Source organism: Thermobia domestica, chromosome 9, assembly GCF_964235325.1.
Source record: "Thermobia domestica chromosome 9, izTheDome1.hap1.1, whole genome shotgun sequence".
Lineage (NCBI taxonomy): Eukaryota > Metazoa > Arthropoda > Insecta > Zygentoma > Lepismatidae > Thermobia > Thermobia domestica.
In genome coordinates, this window is record NC_137462.1 from 267,101,240 (window position 1) to 267,126,537 (window position 25,298).

At 37.9% G+C, this 25,298-nt stretch overlaps 2 protein-coding genes across 2 annotated transcripts in view; one reads left to right on the forward strand and one right to left on the reverse strand.

Annotated features, from left to right (window-relative positions):
* Positions 1 to 21,468, reverse strand: part of LOC145660677 (heterogeneous nuclear ribonucleoprotein L-like) — a 214,095-nt gene extending 192,627 nt beyond the window's left edge. Inside the window, exons 1-2 of the mRNA XM_081726013.1 lie at positions 21,385 to 21,468; positions 11,622 to 11,684 (exon numbers count right to left, since the gene is read on the reverse strand). Of these exons, the coding sequence (XP_081582139.1) occupies positions 11,622 to 11,684; positions 21,385 to 21,453 (132 nt within the window). The 5' untranslated portion in view covers positions 21,454 to 21,468. The remainder of the gene's footprint in view (positions 1 to 11,621; positions 11,685 to 21,384) is intronic.
* A 53-nt stretch (positions 21,469 to 21,521) lies between these two features.
* Positions 21,522 to 25,298, forward strand: part of LOC145660676 (F-box only protein 28-like) — a 39,661-nt gene continuing 35,884 nt past the window's right edge. Inside the window, exon 1 of the mRNA XM_081726012.1 lies at positions 21,522 to 21,820. Coding sequence (XP_081582138.1) covers positions 21,734 to 21,820 — 87 coding nt within the window. The 5' untranslated portion in view covers positions 21,522 to 21,733. The remainder of the gene's footprint in view (positions 21,821 to 25,298) is intronic.

Below are 25,298 nucleotides of genomic sequence, written 5' to 3' on the forward strand. Positions count from 1 at the left end.
TTACAGTACTTTTTCCTTCTACGGATTAATACCCCCAAAAAAACTTAAACACAAAATATGCTGTGCACACTTTCCTTTATTTTTCCCAATAGTCAAGCAGGATTTTTTGCATACATTGCTACTACTTGGCTGCGGTATACTTCAGGACAAAAAAGCTTTCTCTGGAATTTTGAAAGTCCTCTGAACTCTTTCCTCCTTGTTTCCACGACACGTGATGGAGATATATAACTTCTGCTTTACCTCAATTCTTTTTTTCCAGAATTTGTTTTGTCAGTTTTCTTGTCATTTTTGTTGGCTGTCGCTAGTTGCTACACAAGCGGAACAGAAGTACGCCTACAAAGAAGACTGACAGCTGACATGCTACATAGGACTAGCGAAAAATTGTGGGAGCTGAATATGAGTAGTGATTGACCAAGGTCAACACTACCCATAAAGATTTAACAAAAGAACGAAGTATTTATCGCAGACAGTATATGTTTACCCTCTCACAGGATGTTTAAAAATTTTCTAAACGATGTAGTCTGAAACTCAGAATTTTCCGTTAAAGGTTTATTTTGCTTTCCGTTGTCCGCATAACACAGTTTCCGCTTAATGAAGGGACTTTTACATGTCTTTTACTCCACAATCCATGGGACCATGAAATATTTCCCATTAAGACAGTTTTCCGTTTAATAAAGGGTCCGTTGAAGGCAGGTTTTACTGTATTAATAATTTTCTTGTTAAATTTCAGGTATGTCTCCCCCTCTGAATTAGGTGTTTATCAATTGAAGTAACATTCGCTACCTTTCAAATAACAGCCAACATTAAAATTTGGAGTAAACAATGCCCCCCGAATGCACGATCTACTCTATCAAGCCATTACGGATGGTCAGTTCCTCTATCGTAATGATCCAACGGTATACGGAAAACTACGAACTATAAGGCTGAAATGAAGTGATAAGCTAGGGACTCCACACTTCAACAATATAAAGAACTAAGTAATTCTGGATCCATTACAGGCACTCCCTATTTCACGTCAACAAATCCTAATTACAAGAGGCAAAAATGACAGTCTGTGCATTACGCAATCCTGGAATGTTATACAACCTTGCTTAAGAGATATGTATTGTTGGTTGCTTAAATACAAAGGGTACAATAAGAATTAATATAATAAACTGCGAACGTCTCAGTGCGGCACGCTAATAATGTCGTCACCCGAGGGATTATTTTGCATAATGAATCCACGAATAAGTGCATAAAAAATGTGGTATACTGTTTGAAGTGGTTGACAGGAGAACTTACAAGAAAGAAAAGTTAAATATAAATAATTAGAACTTTTTATTAAGTAGGCTTTAACCCACGGCGTACAACATAAGGGCCTTTCACAGCGGAAGCAGCTGCCCGATTCAACGTAAAAAGTACTAACATTCTAGAACGTTAATCCCTACAAAAACTTGTTCTACCGTAATTTCATGAGAAAAAAATTAATCTCTTGTTTTGCCTATCTTTGTAGATCAAACGAAAAAGGCACGATTCAGGAAATAGCGGAACCGAAATAGATAAGGAAGCAAAAGAATAATGTGCATGGGTAGGTAAAGAAATTTTGCAAAAACTAAATTTTACAAAATCCTCTTTTTTAAAAAAAAAGAGCCGGGTAAGAAGAAATGAGAAATCCAACAACCCAAAAATTCTCAAGTATTAAAAAAAAAAAAAAAAAAGCCTAAATATTCCCGACTTTTCCAGACTTTACATGACGGTGAGAATCCTGACTACGAAGTACAATACATCAATACTTCGTACATTCTATTTGTGATCAAGCCACCGACTTGTCGCACCAGATGTGACCACTAAAAAAAAATAGAAAGTTACACGAGTTGATTTTGGGTTTAACGTCCCGTTCAGCAGCGAGGCTATATGAGACGTGGACCTACTGATTAACGTGGAATCCGAACCACATGAGCCCCGCCAGGAATCGAACCCGGGTAGAAAGATAAATGAAATTTCTAGAGTTATGTCCAGGGCTATGCCCTTAAGCTAAAGGAAACGGATAATTGACGAAAATGAGTATTTATGAAAGAATGGGTGGAATCAGAATTGGTGGAAACGAGACAACACCCGGAAAACTCCAACAACACGTGGGGCCAGAAATCGAACCAGGGACTCTTCGTACCAGAGGTGAGGGCTTTACAACTGAGCCACCCGCTCCCTACGAAAAACAGAAAAATTCGCATCAAATGATCCTCCGTCTGGACTCATCTATAAAAAGTGGAAACAGTTTTGAGGTCCCTGTATTCTTATAATTTAAGCAGTATTTTATTTTGAAGTTACGGAGCAAATACTAGCAATTGCATGATATCCACTTCTGCTGAATGAAGCTCTCTCCAGCGACCTTACCAACTCCACTGTGATTTCAAGGTCAGCATTCCCACACTGCTCCCTTTAAGGTCTGATCGCGTAAGTTGTGCATGGTACACTCCCACCAATGCGAGCACCGCCTTCAAGAAGGTGCGGTGAGAAAACGATACAAAAAAAATAAAAGCTTAAAAACCAAGGCCGATGTCCGCTGAGTCAACCTTTCAAACAAAGAACTTGAGAAACCACAAGACCTCTTCTTCCATATCTTCACTCCCAGAACGGATACAGGAGACAGCGATATATAAAACCAAATTTTACTTTCACCCAATCTCTCGCGCCCACAACAATCATCTTAAGACAATAGACTAATGCCTGCTCATTCTCAAAGTAATATTAAAAAGACGATATACTAGCACAAACAAAGAACTTCGCTCGCATAGGGTAGCGAATCACCAACTTTGAAAGTAGGGTTCAGACATGCCCGTTGTACTGTAAGGTATGTCGAACGCTTAACTGGTAGTGATAAAAAGAAATTAAAAGTGAAACTACAGCCTTGAATAAAGTGTGAGGTGCCCGCAGAAACAAAGAAAAAGGTGAATGAAACACGTTACGTAACGAAGACAATCTCAATACCTTTCGCCGAATAGACACTGTTAGAAATTTGGCGATCCATTTCAGCACCGAGGCCGTACGAAACATGGACTTACATTTTAAGATGAAATCCAAACTACCGTAATGCGTTCCAAGTTTTTAACGATCTCTCGCAGTGAATCGAACGAGGGACCACACACAACAAAGGCACACGCGTTAGCCACTAGACAAAGGTGAGGGCATTAAAAGATGGAAAGATGTATCTTAGGAACATGGGTTAATATTTTTTGTTCGCGTAACACAACACCTAGGGCTCTTTATTCTGGGGCGGCGAGTCTTTGAAGAAAGTTAAGGCAGCGATCCCCACTTGATCTATCTAAGCTGCTGTGACCAAAATAAATCTGAGGCTTCGAATGAGCATGACAACTATTGAATTGGGTGACAGTAGACTCTTATCCAATTACTAACGTCTGAACCACACACCTAATTCCCACTACAACCGAATATGAAAACAAAGAGAAGTGTTCAAACAAGTTCCAATACGAATCACAAAACTGTACACCCAACAATCGAATTCAAGTGTCAGTAATATCACCCGACAATCGAAGGCTCCTTCACCTTCCATTTTATCTTTTACATCATTGATAAGAATTTCTCTTCAACGTTGTAACCTGTTTCCCCTAGGACCTCCTTTAAATTTCTTGTACCTTGGTAATTTCATTTCGTTCCTCTCCATACCTACATTTTTAACGGTTCTATAGAGGAGCTACCAAGATCAAGTCTGACAGCTCGCAGCGGCGTTGCCACTACTCACGTTTCAAGGCTTTTTTCGATGCATCTATAATGGCAATTTAATTAATGGTTTAAAACAGAACGACCATGGTTGGTAACACTAGCACTAAAACAGGGACTGTATTTTCCATCCATCTGTGGTAAGAAACTTTAGAAACCATCTCTTGATGGCCCTGCTATAGTAGTATTTTGTCACCTTTTTGCAATGTCCACTTTCTAATCGTGCAACACAATACTTGACACGCAAACACCTATTGGAGCCCCCATTGTAATTGCTAGTCGATGGCTCATAATATATGCCCCCCTCCAATTTTCCCCAGTAGTTGCTATTCCCATTCCTTCTCATTCTGTATTTCCAGTTTACGTTCCACATCCTTGCGTATACTGCTACCTAAATAGCAAGCAATAATACGTGAAAACAAGGCGTAACACTCAAAACAGCTCTAGTGGCAAGGGCATCAGAAAATAGCCTCTGCTCGGAAATATCAGCATAGATGTGAAAAATGCGTATGCAGTAAGGCACATTCTATCTCTACAAGACTCTAGAGCAGTGGTTCTCAACCTTTTCTGACTGACGATACACTTTACTGAACTTCCAGGACATCATAACACACTCGTTTGATACTTTTATTATAAGTAATAATAATAATAATATAATAATAGTGAAACCTATTAATTTTACTATGTAACACTGTAACATAGCATGATTATGTAACACTTAGCATTATTGCTGCTTCATGATTTAAATTCTAAAGATTTGCGACACACTAGTGTATCGCGACACATCGATTGAGAACTACTGCTCTAAAGCCTGACTCTAGAAGGAAAAAGATGGATGGAAGCCTTCGAAATATGGTGTTGTAGAAGAATGCTAACAATGACGTAGGTGGATGAGTGCTGAAAAGGTACGAAAAAACAGGACTACCGAAGACTGAAAAGAAAAAATGAAATCTAAGTTTAATGTCCCACAGTTATGCCGGTTAGGCTAAAGGAGACGGTGATGATGAATAATGAATGAAATGGTAGAATGAAGAAAGTGGGAGGAGACGGGAGAACCCGAGGAAACCCACGCACACTGTTTGTCCACCACAAAGTTCACTCGGCGGGGGCTGTGATTGAACCCGGGACCCCAAGCACAAGAGGTGAACGCTCTACCACTGAGCCACTGCGGCCCCTGTAGAAAAGAAGAAACAGGATGACTGGACACATGAGCATGAGATAAGGAGATAGATCACTTTGTTAATTACGGAGGGAATGGCAAAATGAAAAGTATCCAGGACACCCACTAAAGTATCGAACCAATAATACGTGTGTTATTCAATAGGTAAGTTTCCTTAAACCGTAAAAAAACTTATACATACATGTATAAGTGGGCCCTTCCTCACCTTTCCACATAATCCTTATTAAGATTCAGGAATCTGTCTCACTGTTGCACTAATTTAACCAAAATCCATTGGGAAAAAAATCCACGACACCTGCCGAACGCATTTACAAACTTCTTTGCATCTATGACCGTAGTTTTAGCACCAGGGAATTGTGCAGCTGCAGGAACGATAGCGAAAGGTGGTGGATGCTGATGAAGATTATTTCGAAAACTAATGGTACGTACCCGTCCACTGTTGTTTACCAAACAGCAAAAACTTTTTGGCCACCTTGCACTACTATCTCCTTTCTATATCTTGCTTTACCAGACATTATGAAAAAATGAATGTCGTCTTAACAGAGACAGCTTCTTAGAGCCAACCAATAAAATATACTGCTGCTGTTGAATTGAAAGCCACTGATCCGATAAAGCTTCTCAGTTCTTAAGTTGCTCAGTCTGATTGTCCCAACTTCGCGCTGCTGTGCAATTGCATTCACATAGCCCTAAAGCCGCTCCCAATCACCAACTTCTGAACTAACAACACTTCCATTCAAATTTACGGTGGGAGAGGTAGCGTGTCCCTGTTATTCAGATCTTTTGGAGGAAATACACTGTGGTGGCAAACGGACTACTGTGGGAATCAATCTGGTATGATAGTCTGTGCATCCATCCGGCTTCTCGGAATTAACCTCTTGCTCGTTCGGAGCCCATGGTAACAGTAGGTCACGTCCTTCATAGCCCTGTTGTTGCAAAGACACAAAACTCAAATCCAAAAACTCTTCCAACTACGGACCGCAGCTAAGTTCACTTCCCCAAATTCTAACTCCCCAGTTTCTAAGTAAATTCATTCTATATCTCATCTGTCTACCCTCACAGATGAGTACCAACTATAGCCAAAGAGGATTCGGATTCAACATATCGATCGTAGGAAAAAAAATCTGCATGAAAAAATCCAGAGATTTTCCATCATGGCGACTTACAATACGGACAGTCTACTGGCGATCTCATATAAACCCTTTTTATGTGGCTGTATAAAATGCTTAAAATTACAACAAAATTCTTGCGAAAATTGAAACCATCATTTCTTTCGATGTTATGGATCTGCGCCCAATCCTGCTCGAACACTACATCACTTTCTCATCTGCCTTTACAACCAAAGAAACAACGGCATTCTCCCATTATAGTACATTCCGTACATTAAGGATTATTGATTTTACTACGAAAAAAACTTCAGGAAACCAGGAACCTCAGTATCAGCATATATAACCAAATGCAATCTTAACAGTATCTTCAATAGTATTCAAATCATTTTTTCACTCGACCCATCCAGATTCAAAACCAGAGTTACTCCACCAATCTTCTCATAATCACGCACTTTCAACAACCATCCAGCTCCCTCAGCCTACAATTACAAAAACACAGAATCTTAAACTGTATAAAAAACGAAAGAAAAAAAAAAACTCCAAGTTAACTAACATTCATCCTTCGATCACGCAAACTCAATCATTTTGATCCATTCGCAGATATCCGCACAGAACAGTTCTTCAGACACACTACTGTGTGTCTCAACAGATGAAAAACAAGCCCATGCCAAGCGTTATGGATTCAACTTGCTGATATTTTTACCGGTCTTTTTAGTAAGTTATGAAAACCCAGCTCCGACAATAAACGCAGGTTGTTACAAGTGCCTGAAAAGCCAGTGCAAACATGGAACAGAAAATAACGAAATAAAAAGACAACTATCTAGCCTTTTTTCTAAGTTGACTATGTCGATCTGTCCGTCTCCTCCCCCCAAATGAAATTAAAATGATGCAATTCTACGAGAAACCATAGGGACAGAAGCAAAAATTGAAATAAATCTACAGTTTAATGTCATAATCGCCTACAATAGATTATTTTTTAAAAAAATGCGAGAGAACTATGAAAAAAAAAAAAAAGCTGCTTATAAGTCATCGTACCAAAAATTAACATGGCCCAGGACCTCTCATATTAGATGTCAGTGTTTAACCTTCTATTTTAATTACATCAATAAAACATATGAAATTAACAGCACTAATTTGAAGAACGTTCGACCGTACTGGCCTTAACCATCCCTTCCCAAGGGGTATTATGATGCAACGCACCAAGCGAGAAAAAAAGTAACAACCAAACCCTATGTCACTTACTACTCGTATGAATTAAACACCATATTTAGATCGCCGAACAGAATATAATCATTTACGTGGGTAATCATTTTGAGGAGATGCAGCCTTCGTACTTCGTAGAACATTGGTATTTGTGTCAGCGCAAGTAGGATGGTATGTCCTTTTAAATCAACTTTACAATCCCCAATTTAATTAGTTGAAGTTGCTAATAATGCTAAGCTTTCAACTTTTCTTCTTCTCTGAACCATTGTATCAAGATTAGGAAAAGTATTTCTGGTCACTCGGTACCTATGGTCTCTGAAGCCCGTCACGTACCAGGAATCACACTATAAAGGGAGTTGGGGAAGGAAGCGGCTTGAGTAGCTACACGAGGTACCATCACGCCATTTGCCTGGTATGAATGAGGAATCCCCCGATTTTTTTTTTTCAGGGTAAGTAAACCCATATAATACATAAACCCCGAAAACAAACACTATTACAGGATCCTGTCTACCTGAAAAGTATTCTCTATGACCACATTACGGGAACACTAGTACGCCGTTTGAAATGAACTTGAGTGTACTTATCACGTACCTCGAACTGGGTTATCATGCTACCTTGATAAAAATGCATATATTAAGGGGGAATGGAGGGTCAAAAACTATGAGAAAAATTTAACTTATTACGATGGTGTCAAGTAACGAAGATTAAACTTAACTTAATAACAGACACCTGTTTCACTGTTTTCGTAAATTCTAATTTCTTCCTTTACACTGAAAGCGATGTTGCCTGTTTGTGATCGCGTAACGGGGAAACTGTTGTATAGTTTGATATGAGCTTTTGAGCATAGTTATAACCTACCTTTAGCTGGGTCTAACCATATTACGTTCAACCAAGGGAGGAGGGTTGAGGGGGTCGAAACTCGTGTAAAAAATACAGTATGCCACGAGCCCGCCAATTTACAAAGGATGAAACTCAATTTATAAACTACTCATTAAAAATAATCGGAGACGTGTTTCAACACTTTTTTGTGAATTTTCGTTTTACGAAGAATAACCCGTTCTCTTTACACTGAAAACTATGTTGGCTGTTCGTGATCGCATTACGAGGAAACGGCTGAATAGTTTGAAATGAGTGAATACAGTTAGTACTTACACCAAGGTGGGATTTTATAATGTAACTTAAAGGGTGCATCCCAAGGGAGAAGAGGAAACAATACAGTATCTTGTGAAAGTTCTATTATTACACTTTCATTGATATGCATACTCTAAAGGGATATAAGTACCTGAAATAAAATACAATGCGATTACATTTCCTTTGTTTTTGTGGTATATACTCGCATATTAGTACTAACATGTAATAAACTGCTATTTTCTATCCATCAGCTAATTCCAAATTGAAAGCCTTTTACTTAAAAAAGGAAGATACTATGACATGTATCCATCATCTTAGCACAAACGGCAATCAGAATTCTACCAACGTATCTGGTGCAAGTGTGTGGCGAACACACAAGGTTACGTACCATCGCACCTTACGAAGGCCCTTTAATCGTAAAACCTATTGTGCGAAAGTAAAATGACAACTGGAAATGATAATTAAAAAAAAAAAAAATCAAACATTTCAGCCCCTATCCCCCCCCCCCCAATCTATTTAACAACGTTTTATCTTGAGGCCGAACTTGAGGCACTACCCCAGTACTCGCTTGGAACATTTTGAGCGGAAACTAAGGAAATCTTGTCAGGACGCCTGGCTCAGGGATTTGAATCCTGGGTGTAATGGGGGAATTTTTATCTTTATCCTATATTATACAAAACTACCCACCTTTTTGTTACTCTACAAATTGCCTAATTCTTTCTATTTAGAAATCATACATAAACTAGTGTCAGCAGTACAAAACATGTCCCAGGGAACGCGATCGAGGCTTCATGGACCTTCTTATGCAGGTTTTTTAAGTTTAGCTCAATATCTGATGATTACGCACCGGGGCTGAAAGAGAAAATGAAATGAAATCTTTAAGTTTTACGTCCCACGGTTATGCCGGTTAGGCTAAAGGAGACGGTGATGATGAGAGATGAGTGAAATGAAGAAAGTGGGAGGAAACGGGAGAGCCCCGAGAAAAGCCACGAGCACGGCGTTTGTCCGCCACAAAGTCCACACGGCGCGAGCCGGGATCGAACCCGTGACCCTAAGCAGCGGAGGTGAACGCTCTACCACTGAGCCACCGCACCCCCCCGGGGTTGAAAGAGAGACTGTTGAGTTGGCTGATAATGGTGACATGATGGTAGAGGGTAAATCCCGAGAAAACCCATACACACAACTTGTTCACTATAAAACTCACTCGGCAGGAGCTAAAATATACACAAGAATACGCGCCCGAGATGACCCACCGCGGTCCTAGATGGGAATTCCACAGCTGCATGCGCACAGTAAAACATGAATGCTAAAATAGTTTTAAAGAAGAAACATGGTTTCAAAATACATGTACTTAACTTATAATAAAACTCAATTTTTGCCACTTTGGTTTGGTTGCCTGAACTTTTCCCACAACTCTTTCTTCAAAATAAATAAAAGAAAAACTGGGTAAATACATTCATCACGAACAAAAGCAGTTGGGTTGAACAGGAAACCAACGAGGAAAAAGAGTAGGGAAGAAAACAATACTAAAAGCAATCAAAAAAGAGGAAAAAACGGAAAAAGTATTTAAGAAAAATTTATCTTGAAAAACAGTGCTAGAAGGTGTTGTAGGAAGAAAAGGAAAAGGCGGTATGCAAAAGGAAAAGTAACACCCAAACACGAAAAGATTAATTGACCGCAGAGGAAGGAAGCTCTTGAAGCGAGTAGCCCAACCAAAAAAACGGCAGAATGTATATGAGTTTGACGATCCCAGTGAAACATTCTTTAGAACGTCTGAGACAAAACGAAAGAACTTCCGAACACTTATCCAGCATACGCTCAATAAACCCTCACAAATTCTGCTCCCCCCTCAATTCATAGTTCATAGATTAAAATTCTCATGCTTATTCAAAATTTATGCGCAAAATAGTACTGTCTTCTATCAACTACAAATTATTCAACTATTTCCTTATTATTAGAAGCAGCACTTGGGGATCATCTGCTAAATCTTGCGAAGTGCTTCCTGTGTGTTTTTGAGGAAATATCATCCGACTGACTCGACCATTAGGAGATGAACGCAAGATCACTGACGTAGTGATTAACATATCTGATGTACGCGGTCCAGGGTCCGATTCCTGTTGCAAGAGCAGTAAAACATCAAAATTTGAACGCACTACTGTAGTTCGGTGTCCCCTTGAAACTATTATGTCTTATATTGCTTCTGTGCAAACAAGCGACACTAAACCGGAACAACAAAAGCAAAACCATAGTTCAAAATTAACGTAATTGTACTAAGACATCAATCAACAAATTTGCCGCGTACTATTCACAGAACAGTCAAACACTGTACATATCTAGTTCGGTTATGATTTGTTTTTCAGTTTCGTGGCCCTTCCAGCAGCGAGGCTATATGAGACTTGGACCTACAGGATCCGAACCGCATGGGCTCCCGCCGGGAATAGTTCGGCTACGAAATGCCTATATTATTTACGATACACAACTCGTTTATAAAACATGTTTACTGAAACTTTCAAACTCATCAGTTTCCTCATAGTACCGGTACCACTTTTATCCCAAAGATCTGTAACTTTAAAGAAAGAAAACCCTGGTATACAAACTTACCTTGCGAAGAAACAAATTACATGTTATTAATTTATTAATTATATCCACAAAACAAGCCAAAACTACTTCGAAAAAATAATTTTACAGGAAAAAAAAAATAGTTTGGTGATTACACCACAGCCCTTTGTCAAAGCTCGTATATTCAACAACATACTAATCTTCCGGAATATTAAAAAGAAAAAAAGTCACACAAAAACAGTTTTAAAAAATTGAAGCGATGCCAAGTCTTACCCTAAACGGAACAACGCTTGTCACTCCAAGGAAGTGGCATGCAACAGAACGTTGGTATGTACGTTATATCCAAATAACACTTCTAAATAGGTAAGAAAAACAGACTTTAAAAGAAGCTAAACAAATAAAAGTTAAAAGCGTCTTACAATAAGACATTATAACAAAAAGAAGGCATCATGCGCTGCCAATAGGACAAGAACGAAAGCAAATATGAAGCAGCTTTACATTAAAAACAGCACAAAGGGAGTCCAATGAAGAAACGACCTTTCCATTATAGATCAAAATATAAACACAGGAACACAGACAAAACAAACAAACAAAAAGGGAAAAAAAAGCAAGCACTCGCGCGAACACAAATGTACAAACAAGCAACGTAAAAGCAATAAAGAAAAAAGAAAAACCACACATTCGTAGTATAATTAGCTGAAGTAGAAGTATTACGTAAACAATACCTCTGTTTTGCCCTCCATGGGTTTGTTTTGCAGTACAGAAGAATTAGGATTTTCATTACCAAGCTGGAAAGACAGATGACTCACTATCAAGGGCTGTTTAAATGCATTATCACTAAAGAGGTAATGCAATTAGTTTCAGTAATTTTTTTTAATACTGTAGGAAATAAAATCTACTCATACTCTGGTAACAAATTTCGCTGGTGCTACTAAGTATTTCAAATACGCAAGCAAGAAAAACTTAATCATTGCACATGCAAGAGACTAACCAAGCAAATTTAACAGATAAAACGTCAGAAATTCAATACTATAATAATAGATTATGACTAATTAATTTAAAAAAATACTCTATTGCTACAATAACCTTATTGACCTTAGCACAACATTTGTTGTACCAGAAGTCATTCCAGACATATTTTCTTATATTTACTAAAGTAGAAGAGAAACTATAAAGAATCCAATCATAGTGATTGTACACAGAATTCACTCCCTTATTCAGAAACAAGTATTGCATAAGGGAGAAACTTATCTATACATAATCTTAAAACTGGTTAACGTTTAAAAAATTACAAAAAACACGACTTATTCAATGACAAAGTGGAGAATCAGGAGGGGGAAAAATTATTACCTATAGCATAGCTGTGGTGTGGTGGAATTGAAGGTCTCAGAGAAAGAATATGTCAAGTCCATCAATTCTCTATTTTTACGGAACACTAAAATTAGAGAGACTATTTTTCACCTGCCAGTTTGCTCTTGGGAGAGTCCATAGCAGTTATTAGCAAAATTTTGCCATGTAATAAAAATAGCAAACAAAACTAACAATTGGAAGAAAATTTTAACGTATACCTCTCAAACTCCAACTGAAAGCGGCGACGTACTTCTCCCACTCTCCCGGCTATTATAATCGCCATTACTTACAGCTCAATTTCATAATAATTATGCTAAAATGAGAAACTAAACCCAAAGCAAATCTACAATTCCCTCAGAAATAAATCCTCCAAAATTTACCGAAAAGGAAAAAATGCGAGAAATTGGATGCGGTATCAATCAGAATTACAAAAGTTTTTCTGTAACACCCGCATATTATAATAAGGTATTCTCCTATCCTTTTCCAGACCCACAGAACTATCAAACAGAAGTTCTAACTAGATAGCAGAACACCCTACACACAGCGTATGCGACCAAGGACCGTTCCCCACACCTCGTCTTTAATTCCCTTCTTCAAATATTTGTTCTCGAAAACTCTCACCATCCCCTCCTAGACAAACCACATCTCAAACACACACAAGTTCGTCTGCCAACTCTATGATTTACCGTCTTGGCCTAAATGCAGTACGAACTCAAATATAATACGATCCATGTTCTTGACTTGAAATGAATAGAACTTTTATTTATAAAAACCAATGGAGAACTTACCAATTTCAAGTTATTGGTAAGATTCAAATCCCAATTATTAGCTTATCTTGTGGTAGTTAGCACTCCGCCTTTAGTACTCATACTCAAATGGATTTGAATGCTCCGTCGAAAATTGGTAAAAATAGATCTCAGGTGTCGAACAAATCGAACTATAAACACTACTGATAACGATTAGGTTTCTTATATAGGTTGGACCCTGAATAGTCACGCAAATGCCCAGCATGTTCGTGGAAGTGCGATAGAGTAGAGATATTAGGTCTGTGTTACGAACGTTTTATTTTTAAAGTATAAAGATCCAGACCATAAGTGGGTAACTTGCGGTCGTCGGAGTCATCAAGTGCGGCTTTTGGGCCTGTTGTGAGAAAGTACTAAATTATATAAGAAAAATAATCCTGAAGTGCAATACATCAAATAATATAGTGTTACATAATATAAAGGGTGCTTTTTTAAATTTTCTTTAGATGCAGAGAACTTCAAACTGTCATGGCAATTCATCATGAATAGACTCACGCCGGAGCAACAGTTTGCAAATTGCGCAAATTTACTCTGAAATTCCTGGTTCAACACGACAAATTCAACGGGATGAACCTGAAACGAACTGGACCTGTCAACCGTCCACCTCGTCCGCGCCATTTGAGTGGAGTTGATTTTGAGTTTAACGTCCCGTTCAGCAGCGAGGCTATATGAGACGTGAACCCATTGATTAACGTGGATTCCCAACCATATGAGCTCCCGCCGGGAATTGAACCCGGCTCTCCCACACCAAAGGTTCGTACCATTCGAAGCCATTAGATTATTTTCCCTGGGGACATGTGAAGTCGTATTTTTATTCCGGGAAAATAGAAACAATTGAGCACTTGGAAGCCAATGATTGGACGCGTTATTGGCGAAGTAAAGCCTGACACACTGTGAGGAGTGTGTGAAAACTGGATTCCCAGATTACACCATTTATGCGCCAGCCGCGTGGCCACATGCCCGAAATCATATTTGAACAATAACGCCATAAAATGATCTGTCAAAGCAAACTTCGTGGACATTAAGAACAAAGTTCTCCGCCTCTTTTAAAACAAAAAAAAAAAAAAAAAAGTCATAGCTATATACACATTTTCATGTACATTAATATCACTAATAAGTACAAAAATTAGGCATATTCATAATTATCAGGGGGGCACGGTGGCTCAACGGCAGAGCACTTACCTCTGGTGCAAGGGGTCCCCGTTTTGATCCCCGGACAATTAAGCCTGTGAACAACATCGTGGCCGTAGGTTTTCTCTAGTACTCCCGTTTCCTCCCACTTTGTCATTCCACCAATTCTCTCATCGTTCACTTGTTTTAATCATAGTCTTCCTTAGCCTGAAGGGGATAATAGTGAGACGTTCAACTGAAATATTTTTATCCCATTTCATAACTATCTTGAGAAACAAGCATTGTGAACGCGGAATTTGAAACGGAAGAGGCTCTCCACCCCCGGGGCTAGACACATTTTACCTTCAACTGCTTCCTATACTAAAATAGCCTACAACAATGAATGTACACTCATGTCCAAAATTATTGTCTCATGTCTATAAATATGTTGTTGTAGGAATATAATTTGATAACGAATTCGCCCGATATTTCTTATAATGTTAGTATGTGCATAATCGGCAAAGACAGGTATGTAGCAAATTTCATGTCAAAAGAGCAGTAAATAACAACAATAAAAAGAAAATAAAACCTTCTTGTCCATTTAGCAACATTTTGTTTTATTCTTTCCGTATTTATAATTCTTTTCTTATGAAATTTATCACAAATATACATTTTCCGCTCATACACATAGTATCAGTATTAAAAGCACTCTGCAAAATCAGTATCAAATTATATTCTTACAAGAAGACAGTTATAGATATGCGGCAATCATTTTGGGCATGAGTGTACACACACATTATGGCAGCACATTACATTTGTTCGGATTTTTTACCTTGGAAGAAAAGAAAAAATATAGATGTAAAATCTCAGTAAAAGAAAAAGTTTAGAGAGAAGAAGTCGAAACTACAAAAACACTGGGAGTTAACTTTCATTCACGTCATAAAGCCTAAGGTTAAGAGAACTGTAAGGTTCCTCATTCCTTTCCTCCTCACACACAAGTATGTCTCTCACTCCTGGTTCAGTTTCATTTAAATGACTGAAACCCATCCTGTACCGTAAGTCCAAATTTATAGTAACATTATTTATTCAAAAAAAAAATATATATATATATATATATATATATATATATATATATATATTGGTAACTTAAACCGATTTCATCGCTTTGGCCATCCAGCGAATAATAGAGGCACGTTAAAACAAAATCCAAATAATTCCAAATAATCGTCAGGTACAGAAATTGAAAACCCTCTAAAACCTTGGTTATATTACAAAATCTCAACCGTAACTCTTCAAATTCTATAGGCACACCAGTCAAAACTGTTCGACACAAAAGAACCCAGACAGGGATTAAAAAAAAAAAAAAAAAAAAAAAAATCCAACTCCCCAATAACATAAAAAAATAAAAGTTTTAACGCCGTATGATCACACCCTTTAGGCTAAAGGATACGGATAATGAAAGTGAAATAATTAGTGGAATAAGAAAGTGGGAGGAAATGGAACAATCTCAAGGAAACCCAAGGGCTGTAAGTCGTCTACAATAAATCCAGTTTGCCCTGGAATCGTGCCAGGGGTCCCTAGCACCAGAGGCGAACGCTCTCCACAGACCTGCTTCCCCCCCCCCCTCATATCTCATAAATAACCAGAACATTCTTATAAAGAGCAAAATTTCTTAAGTTATCATTTCTTTTCAGTGCGAATAACTAATCTATTACACGAAAGACGCGAGTGTACGTGTTGTTCACTTACTGTTCAATTGTACAGCTGTAAAAACCTCTCTCCGATATTGTACACGCAGTTATAGCCTAGCTTACGAAATCTCTGCCGCGATTGACGCCAAAAAAGAATTAGAATCGCGGCACAGATTCGTGAGCTAAGCTATACACTCCCTAGAACCTACTTCCGGTCTTTCTTCTACGCAACCTATCATACAAGTTATATTTAAGAACTGCACACCCCAGCATCACATTACCACCCCATGATTCGTTCTCAGCCAGACGCCTCCATTAAACTACAATCAATCAGGTGCATGTTGGATGCTTCCATAATAGTCATGTACAGCGGTGGACACTTCTAAATGGTACACCTTAGCCGTAAATCTCCATATGGCTGTACCATTTAGAAGTGTCCACCGCTGTACATGTTAATTACTTCGTGAACCTTTAACGGAGTATAAAAAACTCATAACACCTCTCAAGAAGTTAAATTTCTAATTAGGAGAAAACACTAAATATGCCGTTAATCTGAAACACTGGCGAATTAACAACTGTAATTGGAAGAGAAATAGAGCAACCATCATTCACTGAAACAACATACGTCAGTGTTATTGTTTAACGTCCCACAAATATGCTTCGGGGCTAAGAAATAATGAACACAACTTGGAAATGAAGAAGATGGGAGGAATTGCGAGAATCCCGACAAAACAAACGCATAATTTCATGCCCCACCAGAAGTATCTGCTCACGCGCGAGGCCGCGTAAATTAAATTGGAGAGCGTACTGATTATGTCTTTGAGATCCACTGATCGAATGATCCAAGGAATGGAAAATACGAAAATAGAACGAATTTATTTATCAAACTTTGATGGCACTTAGAGGTCAGACTTTGCCTACGATACGGGAGACATATATACGCATCCTAATTCCAACAGCATTGTGTGTGGTTCGAACCTCACAGCAAATTGCAGGACACTGAAGAGAGATTTTAAAAATCGACCCAACTCATATACTTGACATATAATTTGCGATGATGCATTGAGACAATTACAATCCAACTGACATTCAACATAGATTTGACACGCAACATACGATAACCCAGAGTGAGCGTAAGCAATCAATTCCATCATCACTAATTAAGAAAAAACTCAAATTTTTATCTATCCACATCTGGCAAAATGAAAGGAAACAAAACGTCGATCATGAACAAATGATCCACTATGATTAAAAGACTCACCGACATAATTAACCATTCGTATCCCCCAATCCTTCGCCACTTTCTGATTACTGTTGCATTCATAAAAACCTCTTGAGAGGTAAATTTGGAAACCTTAAACGTATACCAGAAAAGCTTCGCACACGTTACTACATACATTACAAAGCGGACTTTGAAACTACGTGCCATACTTACACTATGAAAATAAAATTAAACTTTTCAGTTGTATGTCCCATGATTATGCCGTCTAGCCTATACAAGATTATGATCATGAGAATAAAATGAAACAACCATGAGGAAACGGGATCTGAAGAAATTCATACCAGGCCTACAAAACCCCGCTGGGATCGAACCAGACCTCACGCACCACAAGTAATTACTCTACCACTGAGCCAGGACGGCCCCAATTTCTGGTCACATTTTGAAGCCTAATTACGGTCCCCATATAGTAGATACGATATTTAAATATTAAAGCAGTTATAAAGGTCAAGAAGTTAAGCCCCACCTACGAGATTACAGGGTAGAGAAAGAAGAGAAGGTTACTCTAGCTTACGATCGTAATTTCTTCTTATAATCAGTTATACACAAGCGACTTAAATCTCATAAACTTCTCTGCTGTTCTAGAAGCTAGCGCGTAAGTTATTTGTGCAGGCGATCCAAGACTCGATTTCCGCGATCCAATAATTTCAAAATCATTAACTTTAAACAATCACACGTCTCCTTTAGCCTGACGGGGATAATATTGGAACGTCAAACTGAAAAAAAGAAATAACCATCCAAGTGACACGAGCTTCCATCGGGGATAGATGCTGAGACTATAAGTAAAGCATACCCTAACCCACTTCTACGAGGGGGAGAAAGAAGGCCACAATTCCTTAACATAATAGCTCCTAGGTCTTTCTCTACCATAAAAATACTTGTTAGACAATATTTCACACAATAGTATACTCTCTTAATATTCTCATTAGCACCATTTACACAATTACTCTTCAAACGTAAGATGGATAAGCACAGGTGTCAAAATTAAGCAATATCGAACGCAGAGTCAACACAACTACAGTATGATGAAAAAAATTAGTATCAGCCAACGTTCATGCCCAAGCTACAAAATGGCTAGACAACCAGTCGAAAGCACATTCGGCACGAAAAAAAAAGGTACACCTAGTCTACCCGATTCGAAAAGGCTACCAAAACAAAAATCACAAACTTTCCATGACTTAATCGACACACTCCTCACAACATAGCAAATCAGCATCGAAAATTACACAATTCCTAAAGCATAAGTCATTATAGAAGGCATGACCCCTTGTAACTAGACGTTAACACTTTCCATCAAAAGAATACGTAAAAATAATAGCTCAAAGAATTATCTTGTAGACATTGCGAACAGATCAGCATTTAACAAAGACCAGTAAAAATAAGAGGAAAAAAGTCTGAGTGAGCGATACACACAATAATAGTGAAAACTTTGGAACCAAATAAGCCTCACCTGTGCAGATATATACAACAAATTTCATCTCCAGAGCCATAGGCGTACTTATGAAGAAAAATTATACGTTAGCAAAGAAATCACCTCAATGCAAAGCAAAGTGAAAAAAGGAAATTACAGGGATTACACAAGCGTACAGCTAAGCATATAATTTCCGAACAGAATAAATGAAGTATTAAGAAGCCATAGATCTTACTAAAAATGAAAATGGTTATTATTTGTTATTATAAGAAAACCAGTATTAAAATTAATTCATCCAAGCATTTTTTTAAAAAGTTAATAAATAAAAAATAACCTATAATCCCGCAGCCAATTCCCTATTAGAACCATTGAAAGAGTTCGAATTATAAAGCAAAAGATTCGACTACTCTAACCACCACTGAATTAGAATACTTAGAAAGCAAATAAACAAATATTTCACTGAATATGAGAACCAGTTGAAAATGAATACAGAAATAAAATCTAAGAACGTAAACAACTCAATAACAGCAACAAACCATACATTGGAAAGCAGAATGAATCTCAAGCTGAAAAGAAACTCACCCAACACTAAAAACCGTACCGCTGGATAATCCTCGCGAAATCAAAAAGAAAAATAACCAATTTTTGATTTTGATCAACAATGCCATGAAATTACAACTACACAGGGGTGGCATCTCTCGACTAATATCTAATAATAATAATATTTATTAAAAAAAAAAAAAAAAAAAAAAAAGCACTGCACAGCAAACCCATTCTGAACAGAATCTAACCACCTCGGAACGACTTTAAAATCAAAATATCACGCAGTCCACACTAATCTACGAACTTCTTTATATCATTTAATAGAAATACGTTTTTTCCCGACGATCCCCTTAATCTGTATGAATTGACAACACGGTTGCTAACTTAATCCAAACCTGAATATAATTCAATCATAATATAACTCAATCTCTATAACGGGGAGATTCCTCTTTCACAAGATAACCACGTTCACAGGCCGAGTAAAACACTATGAAAAAAAAATCTTAAACACCCATACCGCTCAGCATTCGGCTTCGATACACACGATAACGACTAATGGATACAAAGGCTGCAACATAAGCAACATGGTCATGGTTCAAGAATTCATTCGGGAAAGAGTGATTATACAATTTCAGGTTCATGTTCGTAAGAAGTAATAACAATAGAATATCAGTTGAAAAATAAAGTCGGACCATCAAAGCTTTACTTTCCGGAATGCTGCCACAACTTCAAAAGATTTAAAAAACGCACACTATTAACATTCCTTTCATAGAAACAATACTCTGTACGCGTTAGAACAGCACTTATTCCCTTTGCCTGCTAGCTTTTCAACACGACGATAAGTACTTATGAATAGGTTAAGTTACGTTGGACCATATTAAATTAGATTTGGCTTCATTTACATAGTACATTGGTTTGGCGCGGCAAAAGCTTATCGAAACTTAAGTTAGAAACAATTTTAGGAATTTTAATATAAAATGCCCCCTCATATGGAGTTTGGACCCCTCCCGAAATAAGTTCCTGCGTAAGCTACTGCTTCTCCGTAACTAGAGCAATGAATCCCGTAACTCTTCCCCAAAGCTAACAAAAGGAGTCGCCACATTAGGTGCAATTCCGTGATACCAAAACGCTTGTCACGAAATCAAATGGATGAAGCAAACTTAACCATCTGTACAGTACAATCTAATCTTCATCGTAAAATCTCTGAAGGCATAATACTGTTCCGTTTACGCGGAACGACTTCCCAACGCTCAGATTTATCAAGTAATACCCGCGCTTGCCGCATTTGGAAAATTGCGACAAAACATAGAAGATAAGCCAGAGTGCTGTTCGCAACGTTATACAATATCATTCTCTACTACACTAAAACTTTGTAGCACCATCAGCCCACTAGAGTCAACCACAATCATTCGGACCCCTTTATTACAAAATCACCTCCATCCTCGCGAAGCTTTACGGCCTTATTAAAAGAATAATGAATGCAATCAGATTCATTACTACCTTCCACACTAGGAAAAAAAAATTAACCACTCAATACGCATCGAAAGTATGAATTGCTCTTGATAACTCATCACCTATTACTAGATTACAATCAACATACACGAACAATAATACCTGAGAGGGAGAAATGTAAACCTAACTTCAACGAACAGAAGTATTTTGCACGAAGGCAAGGGTAACCAACGCACAAATCGAACCCATTGTTTTTAACAGAACTACACTCGTTATAAATGCGACAAACCGGCTAGCCTGAGGCATTTGGCACGCAACGTCTTCCCAACGTGCTTTACCCAGCCTAACCTGCAGAAGAGATCGGACGCCGGTAGCACATCGATGGGCTAACGTATTATTGCAACACACAAAACAAAAACTTTCCGTTTATATTCACTATTATTGCACTATTACAAAATGCGCATCCTGCAATTACTATTCGCATCATACTTGTAAAAGAAAACAAAAGGAAGGTCCTCGTTGTATTCGATCCACAATACAAACGAATGTTCACAACAATAACTCCCAAGCAGTAGAATATCAGAGAGAAACAAACAAAACTCCAAATGTTCATCACCAACAAGAATACGCACTGGTAGAATGCATAATATAAATCCCGCTTATTCGACTAGAACAATGGTCGCCACATTGTTCTTGGAAGCGGCTGCTACACACACCAACCGCGTTGTCACTAAACCGCAATACAATCACACTACAACTAAATACACACTTCTTCATTAAGAACATAACATCACGAACGTTCAAAGGGCGAACTGTATGCAAAAAACAATAATTAGAACATAACATTACCCTGTGCAGACCGGATTCCAGATCTGTTCTTGCTCGCTTGATCATGGGGCCTTCACCGTTGTACGCCATGATGTAACTGAAGCTAAAGCGATGCTCGTCGTTTTCATCTACAATGTTCTAGATGGCAGCACAATGCAGTGACGAAATCTTCGTTCGTATTCGTACCACAAGTTGAGAGTGCAATGTGCTAATGACTAATAACATTGGGAGTGGATTCGGGGATTTGTGATTCTAGTGCAAGTCGTGTGTAATATGTGTTACGTAAAAATTACAGCAATAAAGAATAATTATTGCTACTAAGTGATATACTATTTATCGTAGAATCTGTTGTTAATTAGGAAACGGAAAGATGGTAGCCCTGATCGAGTTACCTGAGATAGTATTGGAGAAGATATTTTTGTACCTGTCTTACGACGAAATTGCACGCAATAGAATTGTAAGCAAATTACGGTCACTTAATTTCTTATTTAGGCCTATAACTCATGGTAATCACTTACTCAACGCGCGGTAGGTGCTTATTGTTTTTATAAGTAAATACCTGAAGTGATGTTCATCTCTCAAAACATATACACTGTGATCCTTGTACAGAACAGTATGTATATACGAGAGATTGTATAGGATTAGCTTCCAATCGGAAGTCTCATTTCGAAAATTATGTACAAACATTTCCCCTTCTTCTGTTAAATATAATGATTTGTATAAAAAGGTTTGAACAAACAGATTTTTCCTGATAAGTTACTTGCGGCTTCAAAATGGATCTATTCCGCTGTTAACTAACTTGCAGTTATTAAGCTTTATTTATTGGGTTTTGTACAAAATAAGCCCAGCAATGACCTGTCTTGCAATCAATACAATGGTGAGAGGTGTGTCTGTCAATTTTTGGCTAATGAATTGGCATTCTACCGTGTAATGTCACCTGCTTTTGAACCTTGTACATAATGGTGCAATACAGTTTAGGTAGTATATAGGTTGAGTTTGTGCCTACTACCAAAAACACTTCGTGCATAAGTAAAGTTAGTTTCATAAGTTACTTTTGTATCCGTTTATTATGTGAACATTAAGATACCACCACCGAATAGTATGTAAATATGTAAATTCCCTTTTGAAATAAAACTATATCCTAACAATCCATATACGGTTGGTAGAAGGATGTGTGTTCAAGTACCCATTCTACGAAACCCCTCAAAGAAATTGTTCTCTTTATCTCTTCATATCTGAGAAAGGGAAACACTCTTTAGTTGTGTAAGCTTTGTAGAAATTAAAATACAGGTCAATATTTTAGTTGTAGGTGTTCAGGTTTAAAATTCATACTTTCTCGCTATATTTTGTATTTTTTATTTGTTCGCCTTAGGTTAGATGAACTTAGTACTTACCTTCACCTAGTATTTATATTTCCGTAACATTAACTCATTTCCCCTGTTAACATTCTTTTTTTCTTTCTTCGAAATCTTAAGCTATCCCAAATACAGTAAAGTTTGTGGTTTTCGTCGGTATTCTGTTTCCTGCAGCTTTCTCCATTACATCATTTCGTTTATCATTAACGTCGCTGTCTCTTGGCTACGAAACGTATTCGTGGGATGTTAAAGTAAAAATATGCAAATAATGATCTCTTGACTTACAAAAATTTGATTTATAAATCGCTTACGAAGTATAAAGTCGTAAGGATTTGCAAGTACTTTTATATTATTTGCACAGTCTTGTTTTATGAATCAAACTACAAATGTACCGGTATCACAAATGTGCAAAGTATATATAAAGGTGCTTTTACATGTTTTTATGCAGAAAATATAAGCGCGCGAGTATAGTTTCTCACCCAGGGCAAACACAAATCACCACAGGTTTGGTAAGGGAAGTGTTTACGTTCCCAACGGAATAATGTTACACAAACAAATAAACACTTTAAGCTTTGGTCTACTTCACAACTTTTTAAGGGCAAATTTCTGAAGTGTTGGGATGGGGTACGGAACCTGGCCCCGGCAGGGAAGGGTAGGAGGAGCCTGCGAAAATGCTTTTGTAGAATTACTTCCTACGTAGGCCCATAATATTTTTGATCAGACAAGGGAAAATGTAATGTTGTATTTTGGTTTAACTTTGGAAATTTTCCTCCAGCTACAAACCTACAAAAAAGCAGTTAAAACATTAAAAATTAGTAAGTTAAGCTAGTTCAGGTTGGATTTGGTTACCTGATTACTTAAAGTAGAACACTGATTGGAGCCGTTTCTCATAGAGGCTAGTTTTCATTTCATTTAAAGTATGTTAGGTTAAGCTCCAGTGAATGTTTGTCAGAGTAAAGATTTGCTCATTTCTCTTTCACTACGTCCAGCGCACCGATTCGCCATGTTATACGCTTGTTGATTTTGACTTCCTACCCACACTTTCTATACTGTGTTCTCAAATTCAGTAATCCGTGGGCCTCAAAACAATTCAATAGATCCTCGTCATTATTCTATAATTCAGTAAAACTCAACGCAGAAATATCAGATCGAACGCACCGATTCACCAGGCTCCTGAAGCACTGAAACCTTCCGCGTCTTATAAATAGTACCAACTTATAGTTTCTTGTATTTAGCATAGGGTTCCAGATGGCGGCCCCGGATAAAACACATGTGAAACTATTTTTAACGTTTCTGTATATCTTATCTGCAGTTACCTCTGTTTCTTTTCAGGCCTTCCCTATTCACAGTTAATCACAAATATTTCTTATTTTCATCATTATTTTGCTCTTTCGTATGTTCGTATGCATCAATAATTATAGTTGAGTTGAGTTGATTTTGAGTTTAACGTCCCGTTCAGCAGCGAGGCTATATGAGACGTGGACCTACTGATTAACGTGGAATCCGAACCACATGAGCTCCCGCCGGGAATCGAACCCGGGCCTCCCAATAATTATAGTATTACTGCACAAAATTAGTCTTCGAATTGTTACGTGTTGCAGACTACGCACTACTCAGAAATTACTAAAACAGTGTATCCTAAATCCTCACTGTAAAATAGGTTGTAGATTCGAAACTACTACTAAAAATTCGCTGTTGATATCATCATTCCTTATTGCGTGTTTGAATAGATATTCCGTCAAATATCCATCGAAGTATTCCTCCTCTTATCCTGAGGATGGGGATGCAATTAGGAACTGTTCTCCACATTGAGTCAATCGACTGAGTATGCACTTTTTCAGAAGCGTTTGGGGGTGCAGTCCCCTATGAAACACACGTTGCTAGGACATTAAAAGTTACAAAACACATACGAAAATACTTCTTTCCTGCGTGCTAACCAATCAATGGACGATTACCTACATTCTTAAAAATGTAATTGTTTCAGCATCACATGCACTCTTACTGCCTTGGAAAGTGTTTCTTACAGGAGCAGCTCCATTATTTGATGCAAATTGTTTTTACGAGGGTTGAGTATAAATGCAGTGTGTGGAAGTATGGCATAAAAACTGCAGTGTATCAAGCACAAATCAAATTGCCCTAGATGGCCACTAAAAAGTACAAATGCTATCTAACCGAGTCAGAGCAGGAGTGCAGCAGGTAGTCCCGTAAATGAGGATTGTGGAAAAAACACTTCCTATGGCATAAAACAAATGGATTGTGTATCACAAAGCTTTCTGGCGCTTGCATTAACAGCTTGCACATTGCCTTTCCTTTCCTATTGAATAGTATCTGATACACACCACACTTTCTATTTCGTACTTCCACCTTATTATACATTTAATGTGTAACATCCCGATATTTTTAAATGCTATTGATATATGAAATACAAGACTTCTTCCATGTGTACTTTCAACGTTTATGGCCCCCTAACATGGAATATCACCGAACATTTTGTCCCATTTCTCTATATTTATATATTTCTCTCCATTACAGCTTCATAACCATCCTACCTTAGTTAATAACATAGCGTAGTGGGTTTGA